The 23520-nt window shown below is 37.3% G+C and overlaps 1 protein-coding gene across 1 annotated transcript in view; it reads left to right on the forward strand.

The window, feature by feature from the left end:
- LOC143020639 (uncharacterized) overlaps positions 1-23520 on the forward strand; it is a 111029-nt gene that overhangs the window by 2492 nt on the left and 85017 nt on the right. The window contains exons 2-3 of the mRNA XM_076177137.1: positions 9802-9997; positions 21331-21490. Of these exons, the coding sequence (XP_076033252.1) occupies positions 9803-9997; positions 21331-21490 (355 nt within the window). The 5' untranslated portion in view covers position 9802. The remainder of the gene's footprint in view (positions 1-9801; positions 9998-21330; positions 21491-23520) is intronic.

Consider the following 23520-nt stretch of genomic DNA (forward strand, 5'->3'; position numbering starts at 1 on the left):
TATATATATAAGCTTTGGTGAAGTCTACAGCAGTAGTAGCATTATTCAACTTATAAGAAGTACTCTCGATATTTCTAATGGTTCAACCACTATCACCTTGTCAAAAAGGATGACGGCACATTTGCAGGATGGGGCTATACTCCGTCACATCAGTAATACACATGGACACTCCCTCACCAGGCAACAACTAGAAACACAGACAACAATACTGTATCGAGAACAAGACAGAAGGAGATTAAGGATGGCTGAATCAATTTTTATTCGTCTGGATCAACCCTCCATCAATATCCTGCTACAGCCTGAAGCTTCTCTCCCATCAATGAGGAAACCCTACCAACAACCTACAGGGAACCCGTCGGTGCTCCGTGGGTAGCTACGTCGACTTCCTGTCCCAGAGCTTCTTCGCGGGCACGACATCTCCCCCGCCACACCTCATATGACTTCCTGTCCCAGGGTTTCCTCGCGGGCACGACATCTCCCCCGCCACACCTCATATGACTTCCTGCCCCAGTGTTTCTTCGTGGGTACAAAATCTCCCCCGCCACACCTCATATGTCATTCCTGTTTATCATTGTGTATATTGTAACTCCTGAAGATGACCTCTGATGGGGTCGAAAGATGTCTAGAGTAAACCATGTTCCTTGGAGATTCTATCGATACCCTGACCTCCAACCTCCGATCTCTCATTAGAAATATCGAGAGTACTTCCTATAAGTTGAATAATGCTACTACTGCTGAAGACTTCAACAAAGCTTGTATTCAGAATGGCCTCCTTCCAAAATATATATATATATATACACACACACACCACCGAACGGACGGTGTAGAAGACGTTTCGTGGATCCCAAAGCAAAGGAAGTATCTATTGTATTTACAGGGTGGGGGGGGGAAATTGCTCGTGGTGTAGTGGGAAAGTGAGGAAAAAGGAGAAGGGGAGGGATTACTGAAGGAAATGAGGAAGGGGAGGGCTTGGTCCAAGAGGCCAGACGGCTTGTAAACAAACGCCGAACCGATGTTTTGGATTTCGATGATGATGGGACTAACAAAAATGTAAAGATTAGAAACATAGATAAGAGCAGTACAATGGAAGGTGAGGATAATAATTTCCAAGGATTTAATGAGGGGGGGGCGGATACCAACCTCCCCCGACTGGCAAAACTGGAGGAAAAACTTGAACAAATGACTGAACATTGGGAGATTTGGTTCGGTAAAATGTCAAAAATTGCAGAGATAGTTGAAAAATTGGAAGAACTAGAGAAGGCGAACAAAAACTTAACTGATGAAATAGAAGAACTAAAAAGACAGTTAAGAGAAGTAAAAGAGGAGAATGAAGAATTAAAGAGGAATAATAAAGAAAACAAAGAGGCCATAGCTAAAGAAGCTAAGGGTTGGAAGACAATCCAAGAAAACAGTAAAGTTGCATTTACTGATATAATTAAACAGCAAATGAAAGAACAAACTAAAGACTCAGTTATCAAAGTGATGAGACAGAAGGAGAATATTGTAAGAGACTTAGCAGACAAAAAGAAATGTATAATTATATTAGGAATGGAAGAGAAACATAACCCAGATAGAACCTCAAGAATCAAAGAGGAAAATGAAAAATTTAAACAGTTTACTACAATTAGTTCAGGAAGATGAACCAGAAATAATGAAACAAATCGAAGAGAAGTTCAGACTCGGAAAGTATAGTACAGATAAGACCAGACCAATTAAGATTAAATTCAGGTCACAAACGACGGCAGAGAATATCTTATCCAAAACAGGGAAACTAGCAACAAATGAACAATATAAAAAGGTATGGATAAAAAGGGAAATGAATAAAGAGGAAAGAGAGGAAGAAAAAAGAAAAGACTTGAAGCTAAGGAAAAAAACGAGAACAGAACAGAGTCAGAAAAAGAGAGATTCTATTGGAGAGTAGTGATTATGAAACTAAGGCAATTCGACATACAAGAGAAAAACAAAAGGGAAACAGAGAACACAATGGAAGTGGCAGAAAACTAAGAGTGTCTTACACAAATATAGATGGATTAATAACAGGATTGAATGAGCTGAATGATAATTTGAAGGAAAAAGAACTGGACATAATGGGAATTGTAGAAACAAAATAAAAAGGTCCACTACCACCCAACAGTGTAGGACATGATGCATATAATTATTGGATTAGAAACAGAGAGACAAAGTAAGGGGGTGGAGTTATGTTCCTGACTAAGAAGGATATAAATGTGAGGTGGGTCACATATGGAAAGAATACAGTAGAGATGATTATGATCGAAGTGGAAGACAGAGATAAGAAAAGCAGAAAGTTTGTGATAAATTATGTGCCTCCAAAAACAGCCTCGTGGGAAGAGAGTGAACATAAAAGTATGTTAGAGGACACAAAGATAACATTAAATAAGATAATGGAAGATGGAGGAAGAATAGTTATGATGGGCGACTTTAATTGCAAAGAAATCTGCTGGGAAGAGATGACAGTAAAGGGTGGAGATGACTCATGGGGAAACGCTCTACTTGAGATGATTATTGACAATACAATGACACAGTGGATACAGGAGAACACTAGGTATAGAAATGAGGAAGAACCATCGAGACTAGACCTAATAATTACATCTGAACCTAGAATAGTGGACAAGATTGAATATAAAACACCAATAATTAAAAGTGACCACATATTGATTGAACTGGAACTAAATGAAGAAAAATACATGAAAAGAAATGAACAATATAGAAAAGGAAGAATGATGTATGAAAAAACAAACTTTGATAAAATAAGAGAATTCTTTCAAAAAGAAAACTGGGAAGAAATATACAAAGAAGAAACAACAGTGGAAGAGAAATGGAATATTTTGACAAAAATTTACAAAAAAGGAGTGGAAAAGTATGTCCCAAGACAAAAACAAGAAAAAAAATATGTTAAATGCTGGTGCAATAAAAGTTGTAGAGAGTTAAAAGACAAAAGAGACAAAGCATGGACCAGATGGAAAAAAGACAGAAGGCCTGAAAAATGGAAAATATATACTTGTTATAGAAATGAATATGTGCAAACATGCAGAGAGGAAAAGAGAAAATATGAAAAAGATGGCATAGAAAAGTGTAAAGATCAACCAAAACTATTTTACAGATTTGTAAACAACAAATTGAAAAACAAACAAGACTTGGAGAAATTAAGATAGGAGGAGTTGAATACACAGAGGAAATTGAAATGGCGGAAATTATGAACAAACATTTTAAATCAGTGTTTACAAGGGAGAACATACAACCTGAAGAGATCGAATGGAAAGAGAAAGTCCCTCCCATGAAAGAAATAGAAGTAACAAAGAACGAAATACTGAAACACTTGTGTAATCTTGATGTCAGAAAATCGCATGGACCAGATGAAATAGCAAACTGGATTTTGAAAGAATGCAGGAATGAACTGGGAGACAAAATACATAGCATAATAAACAGTTCCTTGAAAGAAGGAAAAGTTCCAGAAGATTGGAAAAAAGCAAATATAGTACCCATATATAAAGGAGGAAATAAAGAAGACCCTACCAACTATAGACCAGTCTCTCTAACAAGTACAATAGCAAAAATTTGTGAAAGAATTGTCAAAAGTAGATGGGTAAAATATTTAGAAAAAAAACAATGTGTTAAATTCAAGGCAATTTGGATTCAGACAAGGACGATCATGCGTCACCAATTTAATATACTTCTATTCAAGGCTAATAGATATAATACAAGAAAGAGATGGATGGGCTGATTGTGCATTTCTAGACCTAAAAAAAGCTTTTGATAAAGTACCACATAAGTTGCTTAAGAAATTAGAAACTGAAGGAGGAATACAGGGCAAACTGCTTAATTGGATGGAAGACTTTTTGCAAGAAAGGAAAATGAGAGTAGTGATAAGAGACAAACACTCAAAATGGGATGAAGTAATAAGCGGTGTTCCGGAAGGAACAGTTCTGGCCCCAATAATGTTTGCTATATATATTAATGATATGGATGAAGGAATTGAAAGCTATATGAGCTTCTTTGCAGATGATGCAAAACTACTGAAAAGAGTGAACACGGAAGAAGATTGTGAATCACTACAGAGAGATCTAAATAAAGTACATGAATGGAGTAGGAAGTGGGAGATGGAGTTCAATACAAAAAAGTGTAGTATAATGGAATTTGGAAAAAGTAAAAACAGAATAACAGGATCATATAAATTGGGAGAAGAAGGAATAAAAAAAAGTAGAAAATGAGAAGGACCTGGGAGTCATTATTATGAATAATATGTCACCTTAGAAACATATAAATAAGATTTTTGGAGAAACTTATAATATAATAAGAACAATCAAAGTTGCATTTACATACCTGGATGAAGAAATGGTGAAGAAAATTCTAATCACCCTGATAAGACCAAGATTGGAATATGCAGCAACGATATGGTCACCAAGTACAATTTTTTTTTATAAAAAACTTGAAAGAATACAAAGAGCAATTACAAAATTGGCACCAACACTCTCAAAACTATCATATGAAGAGAGACTAGCAAAACTTGAACTACAGACACTAGAGCAAAGAAGAGAGAGAGGAGATTTGATAGCTATTTACAGAATCATGAAAGGCATAGAAATTACTGATAGAGAGAATCTGATAAAATGGGATGATAGAAATACAAGAGGACACGGAAAGAAAATATAAAAAGACAGCTATAGAAGAGATCTGAAAAAGAACAGCTTTCCTCACAGAGTAATAGACAGTTGGAACAAGTTAGATGAGAAAGTGGTGTGTGCAAAAACAATACATGAATTTAAAAATAGTTTAGATAAAATGAGATATGAAGACTGGACACCACGAGCATAGCTCCCCTTCCCGTAAAATACAACTAGGTAAATACACACACACACACCAAGGACTACTATTAATAATAGTTCTTGAGACACACACATATGTTATATACATATACATATATATATATATATATATATATATATATATATATGAATGGTAAGAATAGAAAGATACGATTGGGAACAAGAGACTTCCTGACTGTAGTGGCACGGTCAGAATAAAAGGACACTTAGAAGTATAACTCCTTGTTCCACACACCATCTTAACAGCTTTCCTCCTATCTCATATATCTGCAAAACCTCTCACAGTGCCTTCCTGTCTATCCTGTCATAAGCCTTTTCCAGATCCATAAAAGCCAAAAAAAACATCCTTACCTTTTCCTATAGCTTTCTTGCATATCTGTCTTACCACATTTACCTGATATACACAACCTCTACATGTCCTAAACCCACACGGTTCCTCACAAATTACTCCCTCTGTTCCTCTCCTAATCCTCTCAGTCAAGGCTCTCCCATAAGCCCTCCCAACTACACTTAACAAGCTGATCCCTCTGAAACTACTACACTCACACTTGTCCCCTTTTCCCTCATAAAGTGGAACTATACAAGTACTCCTTCAGTCCTCCAGCACTCTACCCTCTCTTAAACAAACATTAAATAACCTCACCAGCCAGTCCACCATAACTGTACCTCCTTATTTCAGACATTCTGGATGGCATCCATCTAACCCCAGTGCCTTACCTGCTCTCACCATCTTAACAGCTGCTATCATTACATCTTAGCGCTTCCCACTGCAACTACCTTTCCCTCCCCATCCTCCTTCACATTTAGCAATTCCCTAAAATACTCTGCCCACCTTCCTCTCACTGCCTTCTCTTCCATTATCATCTCTCCATCTGCACCTTTTACCTTTTCTTCTCCGCTTGATTTGCCTCCTCTTCCTCTTAATTTCTTTCCAATTTATTTTTATCATATTTAAAATTTTCTGTCATACTCGTACCCCATTTTACATCTGCTCTCCTCTTTGCCTCCTTTATCTTATGCTTTACTTCTCTTTACTTCTTACCTCTCATACCAATCCCTTGTCCTAATTTGTAACCAATCTATGAAAGCCTGCTTCTTCTCTTCTACAACCTTCATTGCTTCCTCATCCTACCACTTGCTACCCTTCCTTCTATTTCCTCCCATCCTCCTTGTTCCACACACCATCTTTGCAAACCTTATGACTCCCTCCTTGAACCATCCCCATTCCTTCTCCACTCCTAGTTCTACTCTATCTTTCACTCCCTCCCACTCCTCTCTCAGCTTCTTCTTATATTCCTTTTCCTTTTCTTTCTCATTTAAGCAGTTCACTCTTAAGTACCTCCCTACCTTCTGCCCTTTTTCTCTTTCTCCACATATTTTCCACTCTCAACCTACCTTCCACCCAAATATGATCTGATATTCCCCCACTCTCTCATCTTAGAACATGTACATCCTTAACTCTTCCTACTATAGTCCTGGTTATCACTATATAGTCCATTAAAGCTCTATCTGCCACCCTTCCATCCACCACCCTCTCCCATGTGTACTTATGCTTGACTTTCTTCCTAAACACTGTATTTGCTATCATCAACTCTTGAGACACATCTCCACTGTCAACTCTCCACTACAATTTTTTCCTGGAACTCTATACTTCCCAATCACTGTCTATTGGTTCCTTTCCTACCTTAGCATGAAGGTCTCCCAATACCATTACATTGACATTCCCCCTAATCCCTCTGTGCACTCTTTAAATCCATCCAAAAAGCCACCCTTTCCTCTATGCTCTTCTCACTACCAGGCCCATATGCATTTACAAAACCCCACATCTCTCTTCCCAGCCTCACCTTCATCCATATTAACCTCAAAGAAACCTCCTTCCACTCCAATACATGCATACCTATCTCCTCACTTACTAGTATAGCCACCCCCGTCTTTCCCTCATCCTCTTTTCACTCCTGAGAACCTCCCAACTACACTCCCAAACTTACACTTGCCCCTCACTTTCAACTTCATTTCACTCAGTGCCAACACATCCTTCTTCTCACAAACATACTGCCTATCTCTTCCCTTTTACTCACATCTGTACCACATCCACACACATTAGAAGACCCAAACCTTAGGGTACTGGTTATAAAACTCCTAGACCCTCTTATGCCTTTACTTTTTTTTAGGAATGTCCCCTTTGTTGCTACAGGTAGCAGGATTCCTAGTCCTATCCCCTGTCCCATTTTTTGTCGCCTTGTATGACTCAAGTGGGAAGATTTGGTGGCAGCATTCTTTTCCCCCACCACAGAGTAGGCAAAAAAAAGGGAATGAATATTCAGAGAAGTGGTACAGGACAGTAACAAGGGGTCGGGGGACAGCATAATGGAGGGACAGTTGCAGTATAATGAAAGTGTCATCATTTCTCTATGAACAGAGTATTCCTCTATCACAGACAAAATTATGTGTGGCTCTGGTCCATAGGGGTGCCCTATATAGGCCTTAAAGTATCAACTACAAGCTAATTTGCCACAATAACATGCAGCCAATACCCCGAAGTACCACACAAAAAGCTACTAAGAAAAATTTAAACAATAGGTGGTGTACAAGGAAAGTTATTGGATGGTTGAAAGATTTCTTGAATGGAAGAAAAATGAGGTTGGTACTTAGAGACAAGAACTCAACCTGGGAAGAAATGATAAGTGGAGTGCCACAAGGTTCTGTATTGGCTCCAATAATGTTTTCCATATATATATAAGTGACATGGATGAAGTTGTAGAATATATGAACTTTGCAGATGATGCAAAACTACTAAAGAGAGTAAATACAGAGGAAGATTGTAAATCACTACAAAAAGACCTGGACAAAGTCTGGGAATGGAGTCAAAAGTGTGAAGTGAACTTCAACATCAAGAAATGTAGTATAATGGAATTGGGAAAAAGTAAGAATAGAATATTGGGACAATATAAAATTGGTACAAAGGAAGCTAAAAAAGTCAACTCTGAAAGGGACTTTGGAGTAATTATCACCACTGACATGGCACCAGAAAAATATATCAACAATGGGAGAAACTTTCAATTTACTAAGATCAATGAAAGTGGCCTTTAACTACTTGGATGAAGAAATGGTAAAGAAAATATTAGTTATATTGATAAGACCAAGATTGGAGTACACTGCAACACTATGACAAAGATGGCACTAACATTCTCCAAATTGACATACGAACAAAGATTGGCCAAACTGGAACTACAAACCCTGGAACAAAAAAGAGAAAGGAGATCTACTAACCATCTAGAGAATTATGAAAGGGATGGAAGTCCTTGATAGAGATGATTTACTAAAGTGGGATAAAATAAAAACAAGAGGACATGAAAAGAAACTTAAAAAGGATAGTAATAGAAGAGATCTGAAAAAGAATAGCTTTCTGCACAGAGTGGATATCTGGAACAAATTGAATGAGGAAATGGTGAGTGCAAAATGTATGCAAGAATTTAAGATCAAACTGGATGCTGAAAAATACAAAAGCAGGTCACTACAAGGATAGCTCTCTTCCCATAAAATATAACTAGGTACAACTAGGTAAATACATTAGGCTGCCTGATGTATGATGATTTAATGATGCATCACAATACACACATTATAAGATGTAAAGTTTCAGCTGTGATACTCATTCTCTTTCACCCTGAATGTTGGTAACCACAGAAAACATGATCAAGCCAGTTCACAGGATACGGGGAGGGGTCACTCAGGTACATCTACAAAATAAATATAATCATGATGCTGATGCTGGCATCCATGTATACCCACTTGTGCCTCATGATGCCAACATCAGCATAATCGTCTGTTAAGGGTTAAAGCAAAGTTTGATAAATGGAGATATAGAGATAGGCCCTCATGAGCACAGCTCCTACAATGTTCTGTGAGGAGGATTTTGGTTTCTGGATGCAGGTGTCCAATTGGGGTGGTTTTTGTGCATTCTCTTGTTGATCTCAGTGCTCCATTCTATAAAGTTTGTACAATTGATTGTGTTGGTTTTTCTCATTGTTGAGAACCATGCTGTGGATTTGTAGTCAAGGATGGTTCTTATAAATTACTTGAAGATTGTTATTAGAGTTTTTCTGTTATCCAAAGTCAATGCTTATAATGGATTTAAGTATATGTGATTTCTTGTCAATTTTTGCTGTCAGGTCTGTGATATATGGGCTGAAAGTCATATGAGCATCAAATGTGAGGCCTAGAACTTTAGGGTTCTTTTCCAATGGAGGGATTTGGTTATTTAATCTTACTACTTTTTCACAGTTGCATGGTTTGAACAATATCATTGTTGACTGATTTGAGTTGAGGCTTCCATTCTATTGTATTTTTTTTTTTTACATGTTTTAGTGTATTGAAGTACACTTGGGTGCTCTTTGCTGCTATTTTATACATACTGTGTGACAACTGCAACTGCAAATGACAAAATCTGGGGGATTAAATATGGTGAATTTCCAGTATTTACACTATGTACATTATTTACAGTTTACATGTATTTTTTTTTTAATTGCCATATGACACATTTTACATAATTTTGTGTTTTATATTGGATTTCCCCCGATTGTCTGTTAGCTTGAAGGATGAGTGTACATATTGATATACTATCATAATCATATCATACTAGCTTTTATATATATATATATATATATATATATATATATATATATATATATGCATATATATGTGTGTATATATATATATATATATATATATATATATATATATATATATATATATATATATATATATTAATATATGTATATATATAAATATGTGTATATATATGAATATGTGTATATATATATGAATATGTGTATATATATAATGTGTGTGTATGTGTATATATATATAATATTTATACATATATATATATATATATATATATTATATATATATACATATATATATAATCAAGAATGTAACATGTTGTTTTGAAAAACAGGATGAAGCTACAATGGAGATCATTTGGATACAAATCAAAGGTTGTATTACTTTGCTCCATTGCAAACTTCATAAATGCTGCTGACAGAGTGCTCATGCCACTTGCCATAATACCTATGGCAAGTGAATTTCACTGGAGTCTATACTGGCAAGGATGGATATTATCTGCATTTGCATTTGGATACTTCACAAGTCAGGTGGGTAAAACAAGTTTTGTGCTTAAGTTGATCAAATGTATAAAGATTCAGTATCACACAAATACATGTCTTCATGTGTACATCAGTATATATATACAGGGTGCGGCAGGTATTTGAGAACGCATCTTCTAAGTGGTCTAGTAGTTTAGACACCATAGCTAACCATTCCTTTTCTTTTACAGCTGAAAATGGCACAATCAAATATTACCCAAGAAATGAAAAGGCATGCAGTTATCGCCTCTATAGCAGCTGGGCATACTAATTCTGAAATTGCTGCCTTCCTTAATGTTGCCCGGTCCTTCGTTTATAAGGTCAGAAGGGAACTTGTGGATGCCAGAGGCAATGTGGCAAGTACATCGCAACGTAAACAATATTCCCGACGATCGGATAGCATCAGAACATCAGAATTCATAAATGCTATTCAATCGGCAATTGATGAAAGCCCTGGGAAGTCCATGAGGGCACTGGCCAAGGATTTTCAAGTTGATGAGGCCACCATTCGACGTGTTGTTCACGAAGATCTCCGGTATAAGTCGTATGTGATCCGAAGAGGACAGTTCATGTCACAGAAGACATATGAGAACCGAGTCATCAGGGCCAGACGTCTTTTGAACAAGTTAAAACATCCTGAAGAACCAGGAATCCTTTGGTTCTTCTCTGATGAGAAGAACTTTGTTCAGGACCAGAAGGTGAATAGGAGGAACGATCGTTGGTTGTGTCAAACTGCAGGTGAAGTTCCAACGGTTATGCATACTAAATTTCCAGCATCAGTGATGGTTCTGAGTGTCGTGAGCAGTGAAGGCGATGTGATGCCTCCCTTTTTTTGTCCGCCAAGGACTTCGTGTCAATGCAGCTTCTTACACTGAAGTGTTGGAGACTGTTGTAAAGCCTTGGATGGATGGTGTAGCACGTGGCAGGCCGTACGTCTTCCAGCAAGACTCTGCTCCATCCCATACAGCTCACACAACCCAAGAATGGATGGCCACCAATTTTCATGACCACGTAACCCCCAACAAGTGGCCCCCTAGCTCCCCTGATGTCAATGCTTTGGACTATTATGTTTGGGGCGTAGTTGAGAGGGAGTCTAATCGTAAACCTCACAACACTATAGCATCTCTCCAAGAAGCCATTGTCGCTGCAATGGCTAACATATCCAAGAGTCAGCTCATTGGTGCTTGCCAACGATTTAGACGTCGCTTGGAAGATATCATTGACAAGGATGGAGGTTCCATAGAGTGAAACAGTGCATTTGCTTTGTGTTAATGTATAGAATACAATAAATGCTAATTTGAATATATACTAAAACGTTAATAAACCTTATTACAAACAATCTCCTTTGTTCTCAAATACCTGCCGCACCCTGTATATATATATATATATATATATATATATATATATATATATATATATATATATATATATATATATATATATATATTATAAGTGTATTTGGGCAGGAGTTTTTCTCTAATGCATATATCATTAAAAGTGATGGCTAGTTTTTCATTATTTTCTTAAAGGTATTTTCCATATACCTTATTACAGATTTGTGTCCCTTAGAAAGGAAATTTATGACTTGGCTGTATGTAGTCATATTAGCTAGATCGTGATTTTGGGTTCAAGACCCTTCTTCAGTAGCTATAGGGATGTTCTATCTTGTTAGGATAATATCTAATCCAATGAGTATTATCAAAGTTCTAAGTTTTATACTAGAGTTTCTTACTTGCTAATCAATCACTTTGAGGGAAGTCACCCGGTATTTCTGGCAGTGACGAAATGTCATGTGCACTAGGAGAGCCTCCGGGTTCGTGTTGTGGCGGAATGTGACAAAACGCCATAACCACAAGCATGCCACATTCTGCCACAACTTGAACCCAAAGGCTCTCCTAGTGCATGTTAGCCAAAAATGCTTTAAGTGTATATTTCACACCTCAAATAAACAAGAGGTATGGGCAATTCATATTTTGGAAATGCAAACAAGAAAAAGGAGAGTCGATATATGTATCTGCCACTCAATTGTATAAATTAGTGTTACGTATTCGCATGTACATTAAACTCACCTTTTTCTATTGCACATGGCCGTGATCATGGGAGCACGAGTTAAAGACAAGTTCACGCCTACAATTGTCCGTATCAGGGAAAGGCAGGAGTTCAGTCTTCTCTTGTTTATTCTGCTTAGCGAACATGAGGATTTTGCACGTGTGTTCAACACCAATGCTAGGCTTACTCTCTCTATGCGAGGTATGGCAGGCGACGCCGGGACCCCCCCTGGCGTCCCCCCATCATACCCTCGCTACATACCCCCTTGCTTATGCTTCGACTCTCCGACATCACGCATCACTCACACGCATACCAACCATCCAGGCACACTATGCAACATTCATGCATGCAATTTCGCCACATTAGCATCTACACGCCGACCACGGAACTGTGAACACTTTCGTTGTCACTGGGCCCTAAAGAAGAGGATAAACAACAAAAAAGGAAACCTGATTTATATTGTAGGGGAGGGGAGAAATCGTGGGTGTCCGTAATGATATCTCTGCAGTGCTAGTTAATTGTATTAAGATGTAATTAGCAAAAAAATGAAGGAAAATAACAAAAAGTCTGACTCGAAAGGCAACTGCGAATGAGAGCCATCTGGGGACGTCATGCCGAACCCCAATGTAAACAAACATTACCACATGGGAATATCACAAAGATGCTTTTTCTGGATTTAGTAAGTACGAAAGCAGTAGTTTAAGTAGAGAGGGAAATGAGCAAAAATAGGAAATGGTTGGAGAATGAAATTTTGGACTTAAGAAACAAAATCATTGGTTTAATGGATTGCTTAGTGCAAGCAAACTTTGAGATCTCCAACCTGAGGAAAAATGACTTGGATCTAAGAAACGAGATTAAGGAATTGAAAAAGGATATAAGAGAGCTGAAGAGTGATAATGAAAAGAAGAGAACTAATGATACTACCAATAGTGAAAACTTAAAAAAAGAGGTAAACAACAAGACACAAGAAATAATTGAAAAAATTGAAGAGAACTTAGATGAGGAAAATATCCAAAAGATTAAGTCCAGAACAAATGCAGGAAAATGCAAAAGACACAATTATCCAAGTAGTTAATGAAAAAGCGAATCTGGTCAGAGATACAGTGGATAGGAAAAAATGTATTGTGATATATGGACTAAAAGATTTGGGGGTAATTATCTCAAATGACTTGTCCTATGACAAACAGATAAACAAAATTGTCGGAGAATCCTACAAGATGCTAAGATCAATAAAAGTGGCATTTCCATATTTGGACAAAGAAATTATTATAAAATATTTGTCACACTGATAAGGCCTTGACTAGAATATGCGGTGACATTGTGGTCACCCAGTACCAAAAAGAATATAAAGAAAATAGAAAGAATCCAGAGAGCAGCAACAAAAATGGCACCTGCACTTGCAAACTTGTCATATGAGGAGAGATTGGCTAAACTGGAGTTACCGACTCTGGAGCAAAGAAGAGAGGTGACTTATTGACCATCTACAGAATCATGAAAGGCAAAGAAATACTTGATAGAGAGGACTTGTTAAACTTGGACAAGAGGACATGGAAAGAAAATAAAAAAACATAGCTACAGAAGAGATCTGAAGAAAAACAGCTTTCCACATAGAGTGGTGGACACTTGGAACAAACTGGACAATGAAATAGTGTGCGCAAAAACTATTCACGAGTTCAAGAGCAAACTAGACACTGCGAGAAACAAAGGCGGGACAGCATGAGTATAGCTCCCCTTCCCACAAAATACAACTAGGTAAATACAAATAGGTAAATACATGGAACCAATCTAACCAGGTATAGGAAAATACATAGAGAAGTTAGGTAGGTGTAGCTGCTGTGGTAAACATACTTATACCAAAGGCTTTTTTTCCCCCTTACACAGGGGGTAGCCAAAAAGAAAAAAGCATAGAAACCACTCCCACCCATTCCATCCCCTACATATTCCATTCCCCTCCACCCCCCTCCCTTCCTCTCATCTTGGCACCTCCTGGATGATGGGTTATCCCTGCATCCTGTCCACTGCCCTGTGTCAGAAGCAGTGTTGTAAGACATAGTACATCCACAGCAAGGCCACTTCATTGATTCGGCGATCCCCCTCTCCATCCCCTCATGCAGAAAAGGAGAAGACATGGAGAAATCCCTTTGGGCTGCGTCAAAGTATTTCTCATACATATTTCCTCACCCCCCATCCCCCACCTACTCCCCCTCATGCATCACAGCATCATCCATACACAACCCCTCTCCATTCACCCCTATCTTCTGTCCCTTCCCGTCCTTCCTCAATGGACCTTCCTCTCTTTTGTAATGCCCCTTTTACCCCATCCATCCATCTCATCCTAGGACGCCCCCTCATATTCACTCCTTCCACCTCTGCCTTCCACACCTCTTTTACTAATCTTTTTTCACTCATTCTTTCCATGTGTCCAAACCATCCTAATACTCTTTCACCAACCCTATCTCCCAACTCCCTTTCCATCCCTGTTCTCCTCCTCACCTCATTTCTCACTCTAGCCTAGTAACCCTTATCATACTTCTCAGACATTTCATCTCAAACACATTGAAACTCCTCTCTTCCTCTCTTATGTTCCATGTTTCTGCCCTGTACAGTGGTGTTGGCACAATCACTCCTCCATATAACCTCCTCTTAGCTTCCATTCCCAGATGTCTGTTTCTCATTACACTTTTTAATCCCCCAAGGCATTTACTTGCTTCTCTCAATCTACATTCTTCCTCCACCCCCACTCCTCCCTTTCCTGTCACATTCGCACCCAAGTATCTAAAACTATCTACTTCCTCCAGTCTCTCTCCCTTAATGCTCACTTCCAGCCTGCTGTCACTCTCTCCCCTTGTACATCTCATCAACTAGTATTTTCTTTACCATTTCCTCGTCCACGTAGTCAAAGGCCACTTTCATTGATCTTATTAGATTGTAGGTTTCTCCAACTATTTTGTTTACATGTTTGTCTGGTGACATGTTGTTTGAGATAATTACTCCTAGGTCTCTTTCTGCATTTACTTTTGTAACTTACTTGGTTCCAATTTTGTATTGACCAGATATTCTATTTTTACTTTTTTCAAATTCCATTATACTACATTTCTTAATATTGAAATTCACTTCATTCTTTATACTCCATTTCCAGACTTTGTCCAGGTCTTCTTGAAAAGATTTGCAATCTTTTTTACATACTCTCTTCAGTAGTTTCATCATCAACAAAGAAGTTTATATAACATTCGATTCCTTCATCCATGTCATTTATATAAATAGCAAACATGATCGGAACCAACATGGAGCCTTGAGGGACTCCACTTATCATGTTTACCCAATTTGAGTTCTTTCCTCTTAGTACCACTCTCATTTTTCTTCCATTCAATAAGTCTCATCCATTCCAATAATTTTCCCTGTATTCCACCTATTTCAATTTTTCTCAGTAGCTTTTTGCGTGGTACTTTGTCAAAAGCCTTTTTTTAAGTCCAGGAAGGCACAGTTTGCCCAACCATCTCTTTCTTGTATTATATCTACCAATCTTGAGTAAAAGCATATTAAGTTTGTAGTACATGATCTTCCACTTCTAAATCCAAATTGGTTGGGATTTAGTATTTTGTTCTCTTCCAAGTGATTAGTCCATTTATTTTTTATAACTCTTGCAAATTTTTGCAGTTGTGCTTGTAAGGGATACCAGTCTATAGTTTGTTGGATTTTCTTTATCTCCCTTATATATTGGTACAATTTTTGCATTTTTCCAGTCTTGTGGTACTTTTCCTTCTTTGAGTGAGAAGTCAATTATCTTCTGTATTTTATCTGTGAGTTCATTTATGCATTCTTTTAAGCACTTCCATACGGTGACGCCTACGTAGGTGGCATGAGGAGCAAGTGGGTACTCGATGATGCCGACGTCGGCATCTTGATTATATTCATTGTAGTCGTACCTACGTAACCTCCATTCTCTCTAAACTGGCTTCATCATATTTTCTATGGTTATCAAAATACACGGGTGAAAGAGAACGAACGATTGAGCACTGATTTTATTTTTTATAATGCAATTATTATGACGCAACATCGCACATCAGGCAGCTAATGCTGCCAGACGTGCGATGTGCCCCGGAGTGAAGAGGTCAATATCCAGTTTGCCATTTCTGTCTGGCCAATGTGACTTTCTGACATCAATTTTCTTTATTTTGTCCCTTATTTCTTTCTGTGTCACCATTATTTCTTTCATTTTGGGGGATCCATCTTGGTGATCATCATCCCACATTTGTGAGCTTTCAACTTTAAATACAGACTTAAAGTGTCCGGTCATTACTTCAGCCATTTCTACATCTGTGTATTCTTTATTTCCTTCACACAGTTACACTATTTCATGTTTGTCTTTTAGTTTATTGTTTACATATCTGTAAAATAGTTTAGGTTGATCTTTGCATTTTGCTATTACAGTATTTTATGGCTTAAAAGATGCACTTTTTTCCCTAAAAAATACCCTGAAAAATGCTAGTGCGTCTTCCAAGATGAATGTTGTATTGTAAGGCAACACCCAGGCTCAATTGAGCTTGGACACTTGACTGATAGCGACCTGGATTTGTATGTTGAGGCATTACACTATGATGTTAGCTTAAGTACTATTTAATTCAACCTTTTATATAATGTAAATTCAGTACTTAGCTGTTACAAGTATTTCCAATACCATAATCCTTCCTGGAGCCTACTCGGCTTGTGGAGAAAACGGGCTGCTCTTTTGTCTCATAGCAACACACACATGCATACACACGAATGCACGCACATGCCAGGTGCCTTTATCAGTTACCACCAGGCTATCATACGTGTCACAAGATTTTTTTGTCATGGAAATTATCACCCATGGCTAGTTCATCAAAACGGTTTAGTTATATCATCGCATACAACCTACAAGTTGTACGAAATGCCAAAGAACACTGTAACAGAGCAACGGAAAGACACTTTGGACCATGCATATTTTTGAAATTTTTAGTTTATTTTTATGAAAAACCACCCTTGGACAATGAAAAATGTATAGTATATTTACTAATCACCAACTAGTATCATTGCCATACAAACAAAATCGGACAAGTGATTTCATAATTTAAACTATGTCCAATACATGTCGTCCTTCCTTCTTATGTTTTTGTGTTCAGTGGTTAGGTATATAGTGAATGTGTTCTTGTATGAGAATGACTCTTTTTTTTTTTTTTTTTCTCCAAATATTAGGGTGCGTCTTCCAAGATGCAGCATCTTCCAAGCCGTAAAATACGGTATATCTTTGTATTTACCTAGTTGTATTTACCTGGTATTTTGCGGGAGAAGAGCTATGCTTGTAGAGACCCGCAGTTGTATCTTTCTGCATCCAGTTCTTTCTTAAAATCATGTATAGTTTTAGCACTCGCTGTTTTTCTTTCAATTTATTCCATGTATCTATCACTCTGTGTGGAAAACTGTTCTTTATCAGATCTCTTTTGTAACTGTCCTTCTTAAGTTTCTTCTTGTGTCCCCTTGTATATCTTCTGTCCCATTTAAGTAGATCATCCCTATCAAGGATTTCCATCCCTTTCATAATTCTATAGATGGTTATCAAATTGCCTCTTTCTCTTCTTTGCTCTAGAGTTAATAAGTTAAGTTTGTCCAATCTTTGTTCGTATGTCAACATGCTAAGTGTTGGTGCCGTCTTTGTTAGTGCTCTTTTAATTTTTTTTTTTTTTTTTTTTTTTTTTTTTTTTTTTTTTTTTTTTTTTTTTTTTTTTTTTTTTTTTTTTTTACTGGGTGTCCATAGTGGTACTACATACTCTAATTTAAGGCCACTTTCATTGATCTTATTAAGTTGTATGTTTCTCCAACTATTTTGTTTACATGTTTGTGCGGTGTCATGTCATTTGAAATGATTACTCCTAGGTCTCTTTCTGAGTTTACTTTTGTAACTTCTTTTGTTCCAATTTTGTATTGACCCAATATTCTATTTTTGCTTTTTCCAAATTCCATTATACTACATTTTTTAATGTTGAAATTCACTTCATTCTTTTTACTCCAATTCCAGACTCTGTCCAGGTCTCCCTGAAAAGATTGGCAATCTTCTTCGTTACTCACTCTCTTCAATAGTTTTGCATCATCTGCAATGAAGTTTATATAGCATTCAATTCCTTCATGTCATTTTTATAAACAGTAAACACAGAGCCTTAGGGGACTCTACTTATCATGTTTACCTATTTTGAGTTCTTTTCTCTAAATATCACACTCATTTTTCTTCCTTCTGAAGTCTTTCATCCATTCTAATAATTTTCCTTGTATTCCACCTATTATTTCAATTTTTTCTTAGTAGTTTTTTGTGTGGTACTTTGTCAAAAGCCTTTTGTAGGTCCAGGAAGGCACAATCTGCCCAGCCATCTCTTTCCTGTATGATGTCTAGCAATCTTGAGTAAAAGCATATTAAGTTTGTAGTACATGATCTTCCACTTCTAAATCCACATTGGTTGGGGTTTAATATTTTGTTCTCTCCCAAGTGTTTATTCCATTTATTTTTTTATAGCTCTTTCGCATATTTTTGCAATTGTGCTTGTAAGGGATACCGGTCTATAATATGTTGGATTTTCTTTATTTCCTCCCTTATATATTGGTACAATATTTGCATTTTTCCAGTCTTGTGGTAGTTTTCCTTCTTTGAGTGAGAAGTCTATCTTGTGTATTTTATCTGTGAGTTCATTTATGCATTCTTTTAATATCCAATTCACTATTCTGTCAGGCCAATGTGATTTTCTGACATTGAGTTTCCTCATTTGGTCCCTTATTTCTTTCTGTGTCACCATTATTTCTTTCATTTTGGGGGATCCTTCTTGGTGACTATCATCCCACAATTGTGAGCTTTCAATTGTAAATATAGACTTAAAGTGTCTGGTCATTATTTCAGCCATTTCTACATCTGTGCATTCTTGATTTCCTTCACGCAGTTTTATTATTTTGTGTTTGTCTTTTAGTTTGTCATTTACATATTTACATATTTTATTATATCTTTTTCATAGTTTCTTTTTTCCTCTCTTCGTATGTCTATGTATTTATTTCTCAATTTGATGTATGTTTGCCATGCTATTTAGTCTCTTTCTTGTCTCTTTTCCATCTTTTCCAAGCTTTGTCTCTTCTAGCTTTAGCATCACTACACTTTATGTACTCCCTTTTCTGTTTCTGCTTAGGCAAATATTTGTCTGTTCCCTCTATATATTTCTTTGAAAATGTTCCATTTTTCTTCTGTCTTTGTTTCACCATTTGCAAATTTTTCCCAACAGGCATTTTGAATTTTTTTTTCTAAGTTTTACAAAGTCAGTTTTGTTGTACATTAATCTTCCTTCTTTGTGTTTCTCCTTCCTTCTTACAGCATTTTGTTCCTTAAGTTCAATCTCTATTATGTTGCCCTACAATTCTTCACTGCCTTCTTTTGCCCATTTTCCTCATATCACCTCTCCTGAATTTTTTTTTTTTTTTTACTTAAGCCATTTCTTTTACCATTACCACATCTGCCATAATGCATTTATTTACAGCTATCAACACATATCCTCCAACTTTCTTGTGCCCTTTCTCTCTATTTTTTACTTTCCTTTATCCACTTAAATGCCAATGTTTCCAATAAGCTTGGTTTCAACAAAGCACATTATGTCTGTAACTAAATTATTTTCTTTTTACACTAATGTACAAGACAGCAGATATCAATGAAAGTTACAATGTTATTTCCCTTGACTTTAGCAAAGTACTCAACAAGGTGCCCCACCAGAGACTACTAAATAAAATCATAGTCCATGGCATAAGAGGAAATGTGTTTGGATTAGAGCATGGATTAGTGATTAATGATGTCAAATCCAAGTGGGGGAGTGTTATTAGTAGAGTTCCCCAAAGCTCAATTTTGGGTCCCTTATTGTTTAATATGTATATAAACAACTTGGACAAAGGGATCAATAGTGATGTTAGTTTTTGGATGACACTAAAATATGACACCATATAAGGTATAGGGAAGACGTTGGGATACTGCAGAAATATCTTAACCCCTTCAGTATGATGATGCCTACATAGGTGTCATGAGGTGTGGGTGGCTATATGAGTATGCCACCATTGGTGTCTTGATTATATTTATTTTGTAGTTGTAGCTGAGTGACCCCCATATTCTGTGAACTGGCTTGATCATATTTTTTATGGTTATTAACCACTTCGGTATAATGATGCCTATGTTGGCATCATGAGGCACGAGTGGGTACACAAGGATGCCAGCATCAGTGTCTTGATTATAAATTTTGTAGTTGTACATGAGTTACCCCTGGATTCTGTTAACTGGTTTGATCATGTTTTCTGTGTTTATTATACTCAGAGTAAAAGAGAACAAGTAATACAGAAGTGACTTTATATTTTATAATGTGAGTAGTGTAATGAATCGTACATATGCAGCCAATGCTGTGTGTGAGAATTTGACTCATACTGAAGTGGTTAAGATTCAGAGTAAAAGAGACAGAGTAATATAGCTGTAACTTTGTATTTTATAATGAGAGTATTGTGATGCATCATTAAATTATTGTACATCAGGCAGATGCTGCCCAAGAGAATTTGACTCGTACATCCAGGGCTCTTAACCTCTTCACTCCGGGACACATCGCATATCTGGCAGCATTAGCTGCCCGATGTGCGATGTTGCGTCATAATAATCGCATTATAGAAAGTAAAGTCAGTGCTCAATCGTTCGTTCTCTTTCACCCATGTATTTTGATAACCATAGAAAATTGATGAAGCCAGTTAGAGAGAATGGAAATTACGTAGGTACGACTACAATAAATATAATCAAGATGCCGATGTCGGCATCATCGAGTACCCACTTGCTCCTCATGCCACCTACGTAGGCATCACCGTATGGAAGTGGTTAATCCAACAACCTCTACTTGTGCAGATATTTGGGCCCAGAACATAAACCCACTTTGGGAATTTGAGGTGTTTTATGTCCTGGGCCACTTCCTGAAGTGGATTTATGTCCTGCACCCAAATGTCCATGCAAGTGGCATTTGGCGAATGTTGCATTAAGGGTTTAGGGTTTAGTATATTGTTCTATTCCAAGTGTTTGATTAATTTATATTTAATAATTTTTTCGCATATTATGTGACATGAGAAGCAGGGGTGTCACAACAAAGAAGTTTGGTGTAATTGTAAGATAATGAAGGTAAATGAAAAAGTATTGGATCCTAAGAAATTGGTTCATGCTACTACTTGTGTGATATCAGTGTATGTTTCTTATTTCTTAATGATAGAAATGTATCATATTGTTTCAGATTGTGGGAGCTAATGCTTCAAATAAATATGGGTGTCGGAGGGTCCTTTGCTTTGCTGTCCTATTGTGGTCAATGTCAACAGTTGTTACTCCACTCCTTGCCCAATATCTTCCATTATTAATCATTACAAGAGTAATTTTGGGCCTTGGTGAAGGCTTAGGTAAGTAATATTTAATTTTGGTACACCTTCACACCCTCCCATTCCCCCATTTCTATAGGGAGGGAGAGGTATATATATATATATATATATATATATATATATATATATATAATATATATATATATATATATATATATATATATATATATATATATATATGACACACAGGAAAACCCACAGTCAGAGAAAATAAACTTAGGATGAAGTAGATTCCTATATTTCGGCTATCAACTGTAGCCCTCTTCAAATTTGACAGAGGAACAGAGGGGACTTATAAGCTACAGAAAAGAGAAGGAATGCGGACAGATGGCATTACTCAGGTGCAGGGTGAAATGGGGTAGCGGAGGAGGGTGAGGGAGAGGTTGTATATGGATGATGTTGTGATGCATAAGGTGGAATGGGCGGGGGGATGGGGGGGGTGAGGTAGTATGTGTGAGCAAAATTTGACGCAGCCCGAAGGGATTTCTCCCCGTCTTCTCCTTTTATGCAATGGGGGGACGGATAGGGAGGGTCGCCGATTTAATGAAGCAGCCTTGCTGTGGATGTGCTGTGTCTTGCGACACTGCTTCTGACCTAGGGCAGTGGACAAGGTGCAGGGATGACCCGTCATCCAGGAGGTGCTAAGATAAGAGGGAGGGTGGAGGGGTGTGGAGTGTATTCAGGGATGGAATGGGTGGGAATGATTTTATGCCTTTTCCTTTTTGGCTACCTCCCTTGTAAGGGGGAAAAAGCCTTGGTATATGTATGTATGTATATATATATATATATATGTATGCATATGCATGTGTGTATGTATTTCCCTAATAATAGTTATCTAATTGTAGTATACAGGAAAGAATCAATGCTCATTGGGTCCCATCTCCTATTCTCCAATTTTTATCATAACTAGCCTCAAATTCATATACAGTTCCAACTTAATCTATATCTTTTACTTCCAATTATCATGTTTAGATGTGAACTTTTGTATTATTTGAGCTTGGGCTATATCACCTTTTAATCTATTCCACATATTTGTGCATCTATATGGAAAAATGTATGTCTACACATCCTTTAGACATGATGTCTTAATTTTTCCCATGACCTCTGAAAGCCCTCCCATCTTGAATCAGGAGAGCTCATTTGTCATTGCAATTTGTCCCCTTTAGTGACCTGAATACTGTAATCATATCACCTCTTTATTATTGATCTTTCAGAATTGGCAGACCCAGTGCTTTTAGTCTTTCCTCATATGGTTTATCTGCCAGGCTTGGGACCAGTTTGGTTGCTGCCCTTTGTATTTGCCCAATTTTGTTTATATCTTTATTTCTGTGTGGGGACCATACTACTGATACATATTCCAGTTTTGGATGTATCAGGGTTTCAATGAGTTTTTCTCCTTCTCTTCATCCATACAGTGAAATGCCACTTTAATTTTCAGCAGTAGTCTGTATGTCTCTCCCACAGTCCTGCTAATATATCAGTCAGGTGACAGGTTGTCTTTAATCAACAATACCAAATGTTTCTCCTTGATGGAAATAAGCCCCATACTGGGCTACTTGAGTTATCCCTAATATATTATTATAGTCTTACCTGTAACTCAGTATTCCTTGATTTGGTTTAATATCACAAACTCCCCCTATTGGGAGGCTAGGATGGTGCTCCTTACAGTGGACTTTGTAGTGTGGAATTTAACAAACCATGCCCTTAGTTGAACTTGCCCCAAGTAGGGTTCGAATCGTCATCATCTTGACTTTCGCTGTAAGTAACGATGCCTTAACCTGCTTGAACAGGGAGCCCCCTTAGATTTGTTAAATTCATTTGTACTGGTTATTGGCTTGAACTGCTTGTAAAAATTATTGTATACTAAAAAAAAAAAAAAAGTAATAATAATGATAATTTTTAAATGGGTTCACTTCTTAACCCCTTCCATACGGTGCCGCACACGTAGGCGTCATGGGGAGCGAGTGTATTCGCGAGGCTGCCATATCGGCGTCTTGATTATATTTATTGTAGTCGCCCCTCCATAATGACATTCTTTCTAATTCTTTTGT

The sequence above is a fragment of the Oratosquilla oratoria genome, chromosome 40 (genome assembly GCF_046742065.1).
Source record: "Oratosquilla oratoria isolate Oo_2021 chromosome 40, ASM4674206v1, whole genome shotgun sequence".
Lineage (NCBI taxonomy): Eukaryota > Metazoa > Arthropoda > Malacostraca > Stomatopoda > Squillidae > Oratosquilla > Oratosquilla oratoria.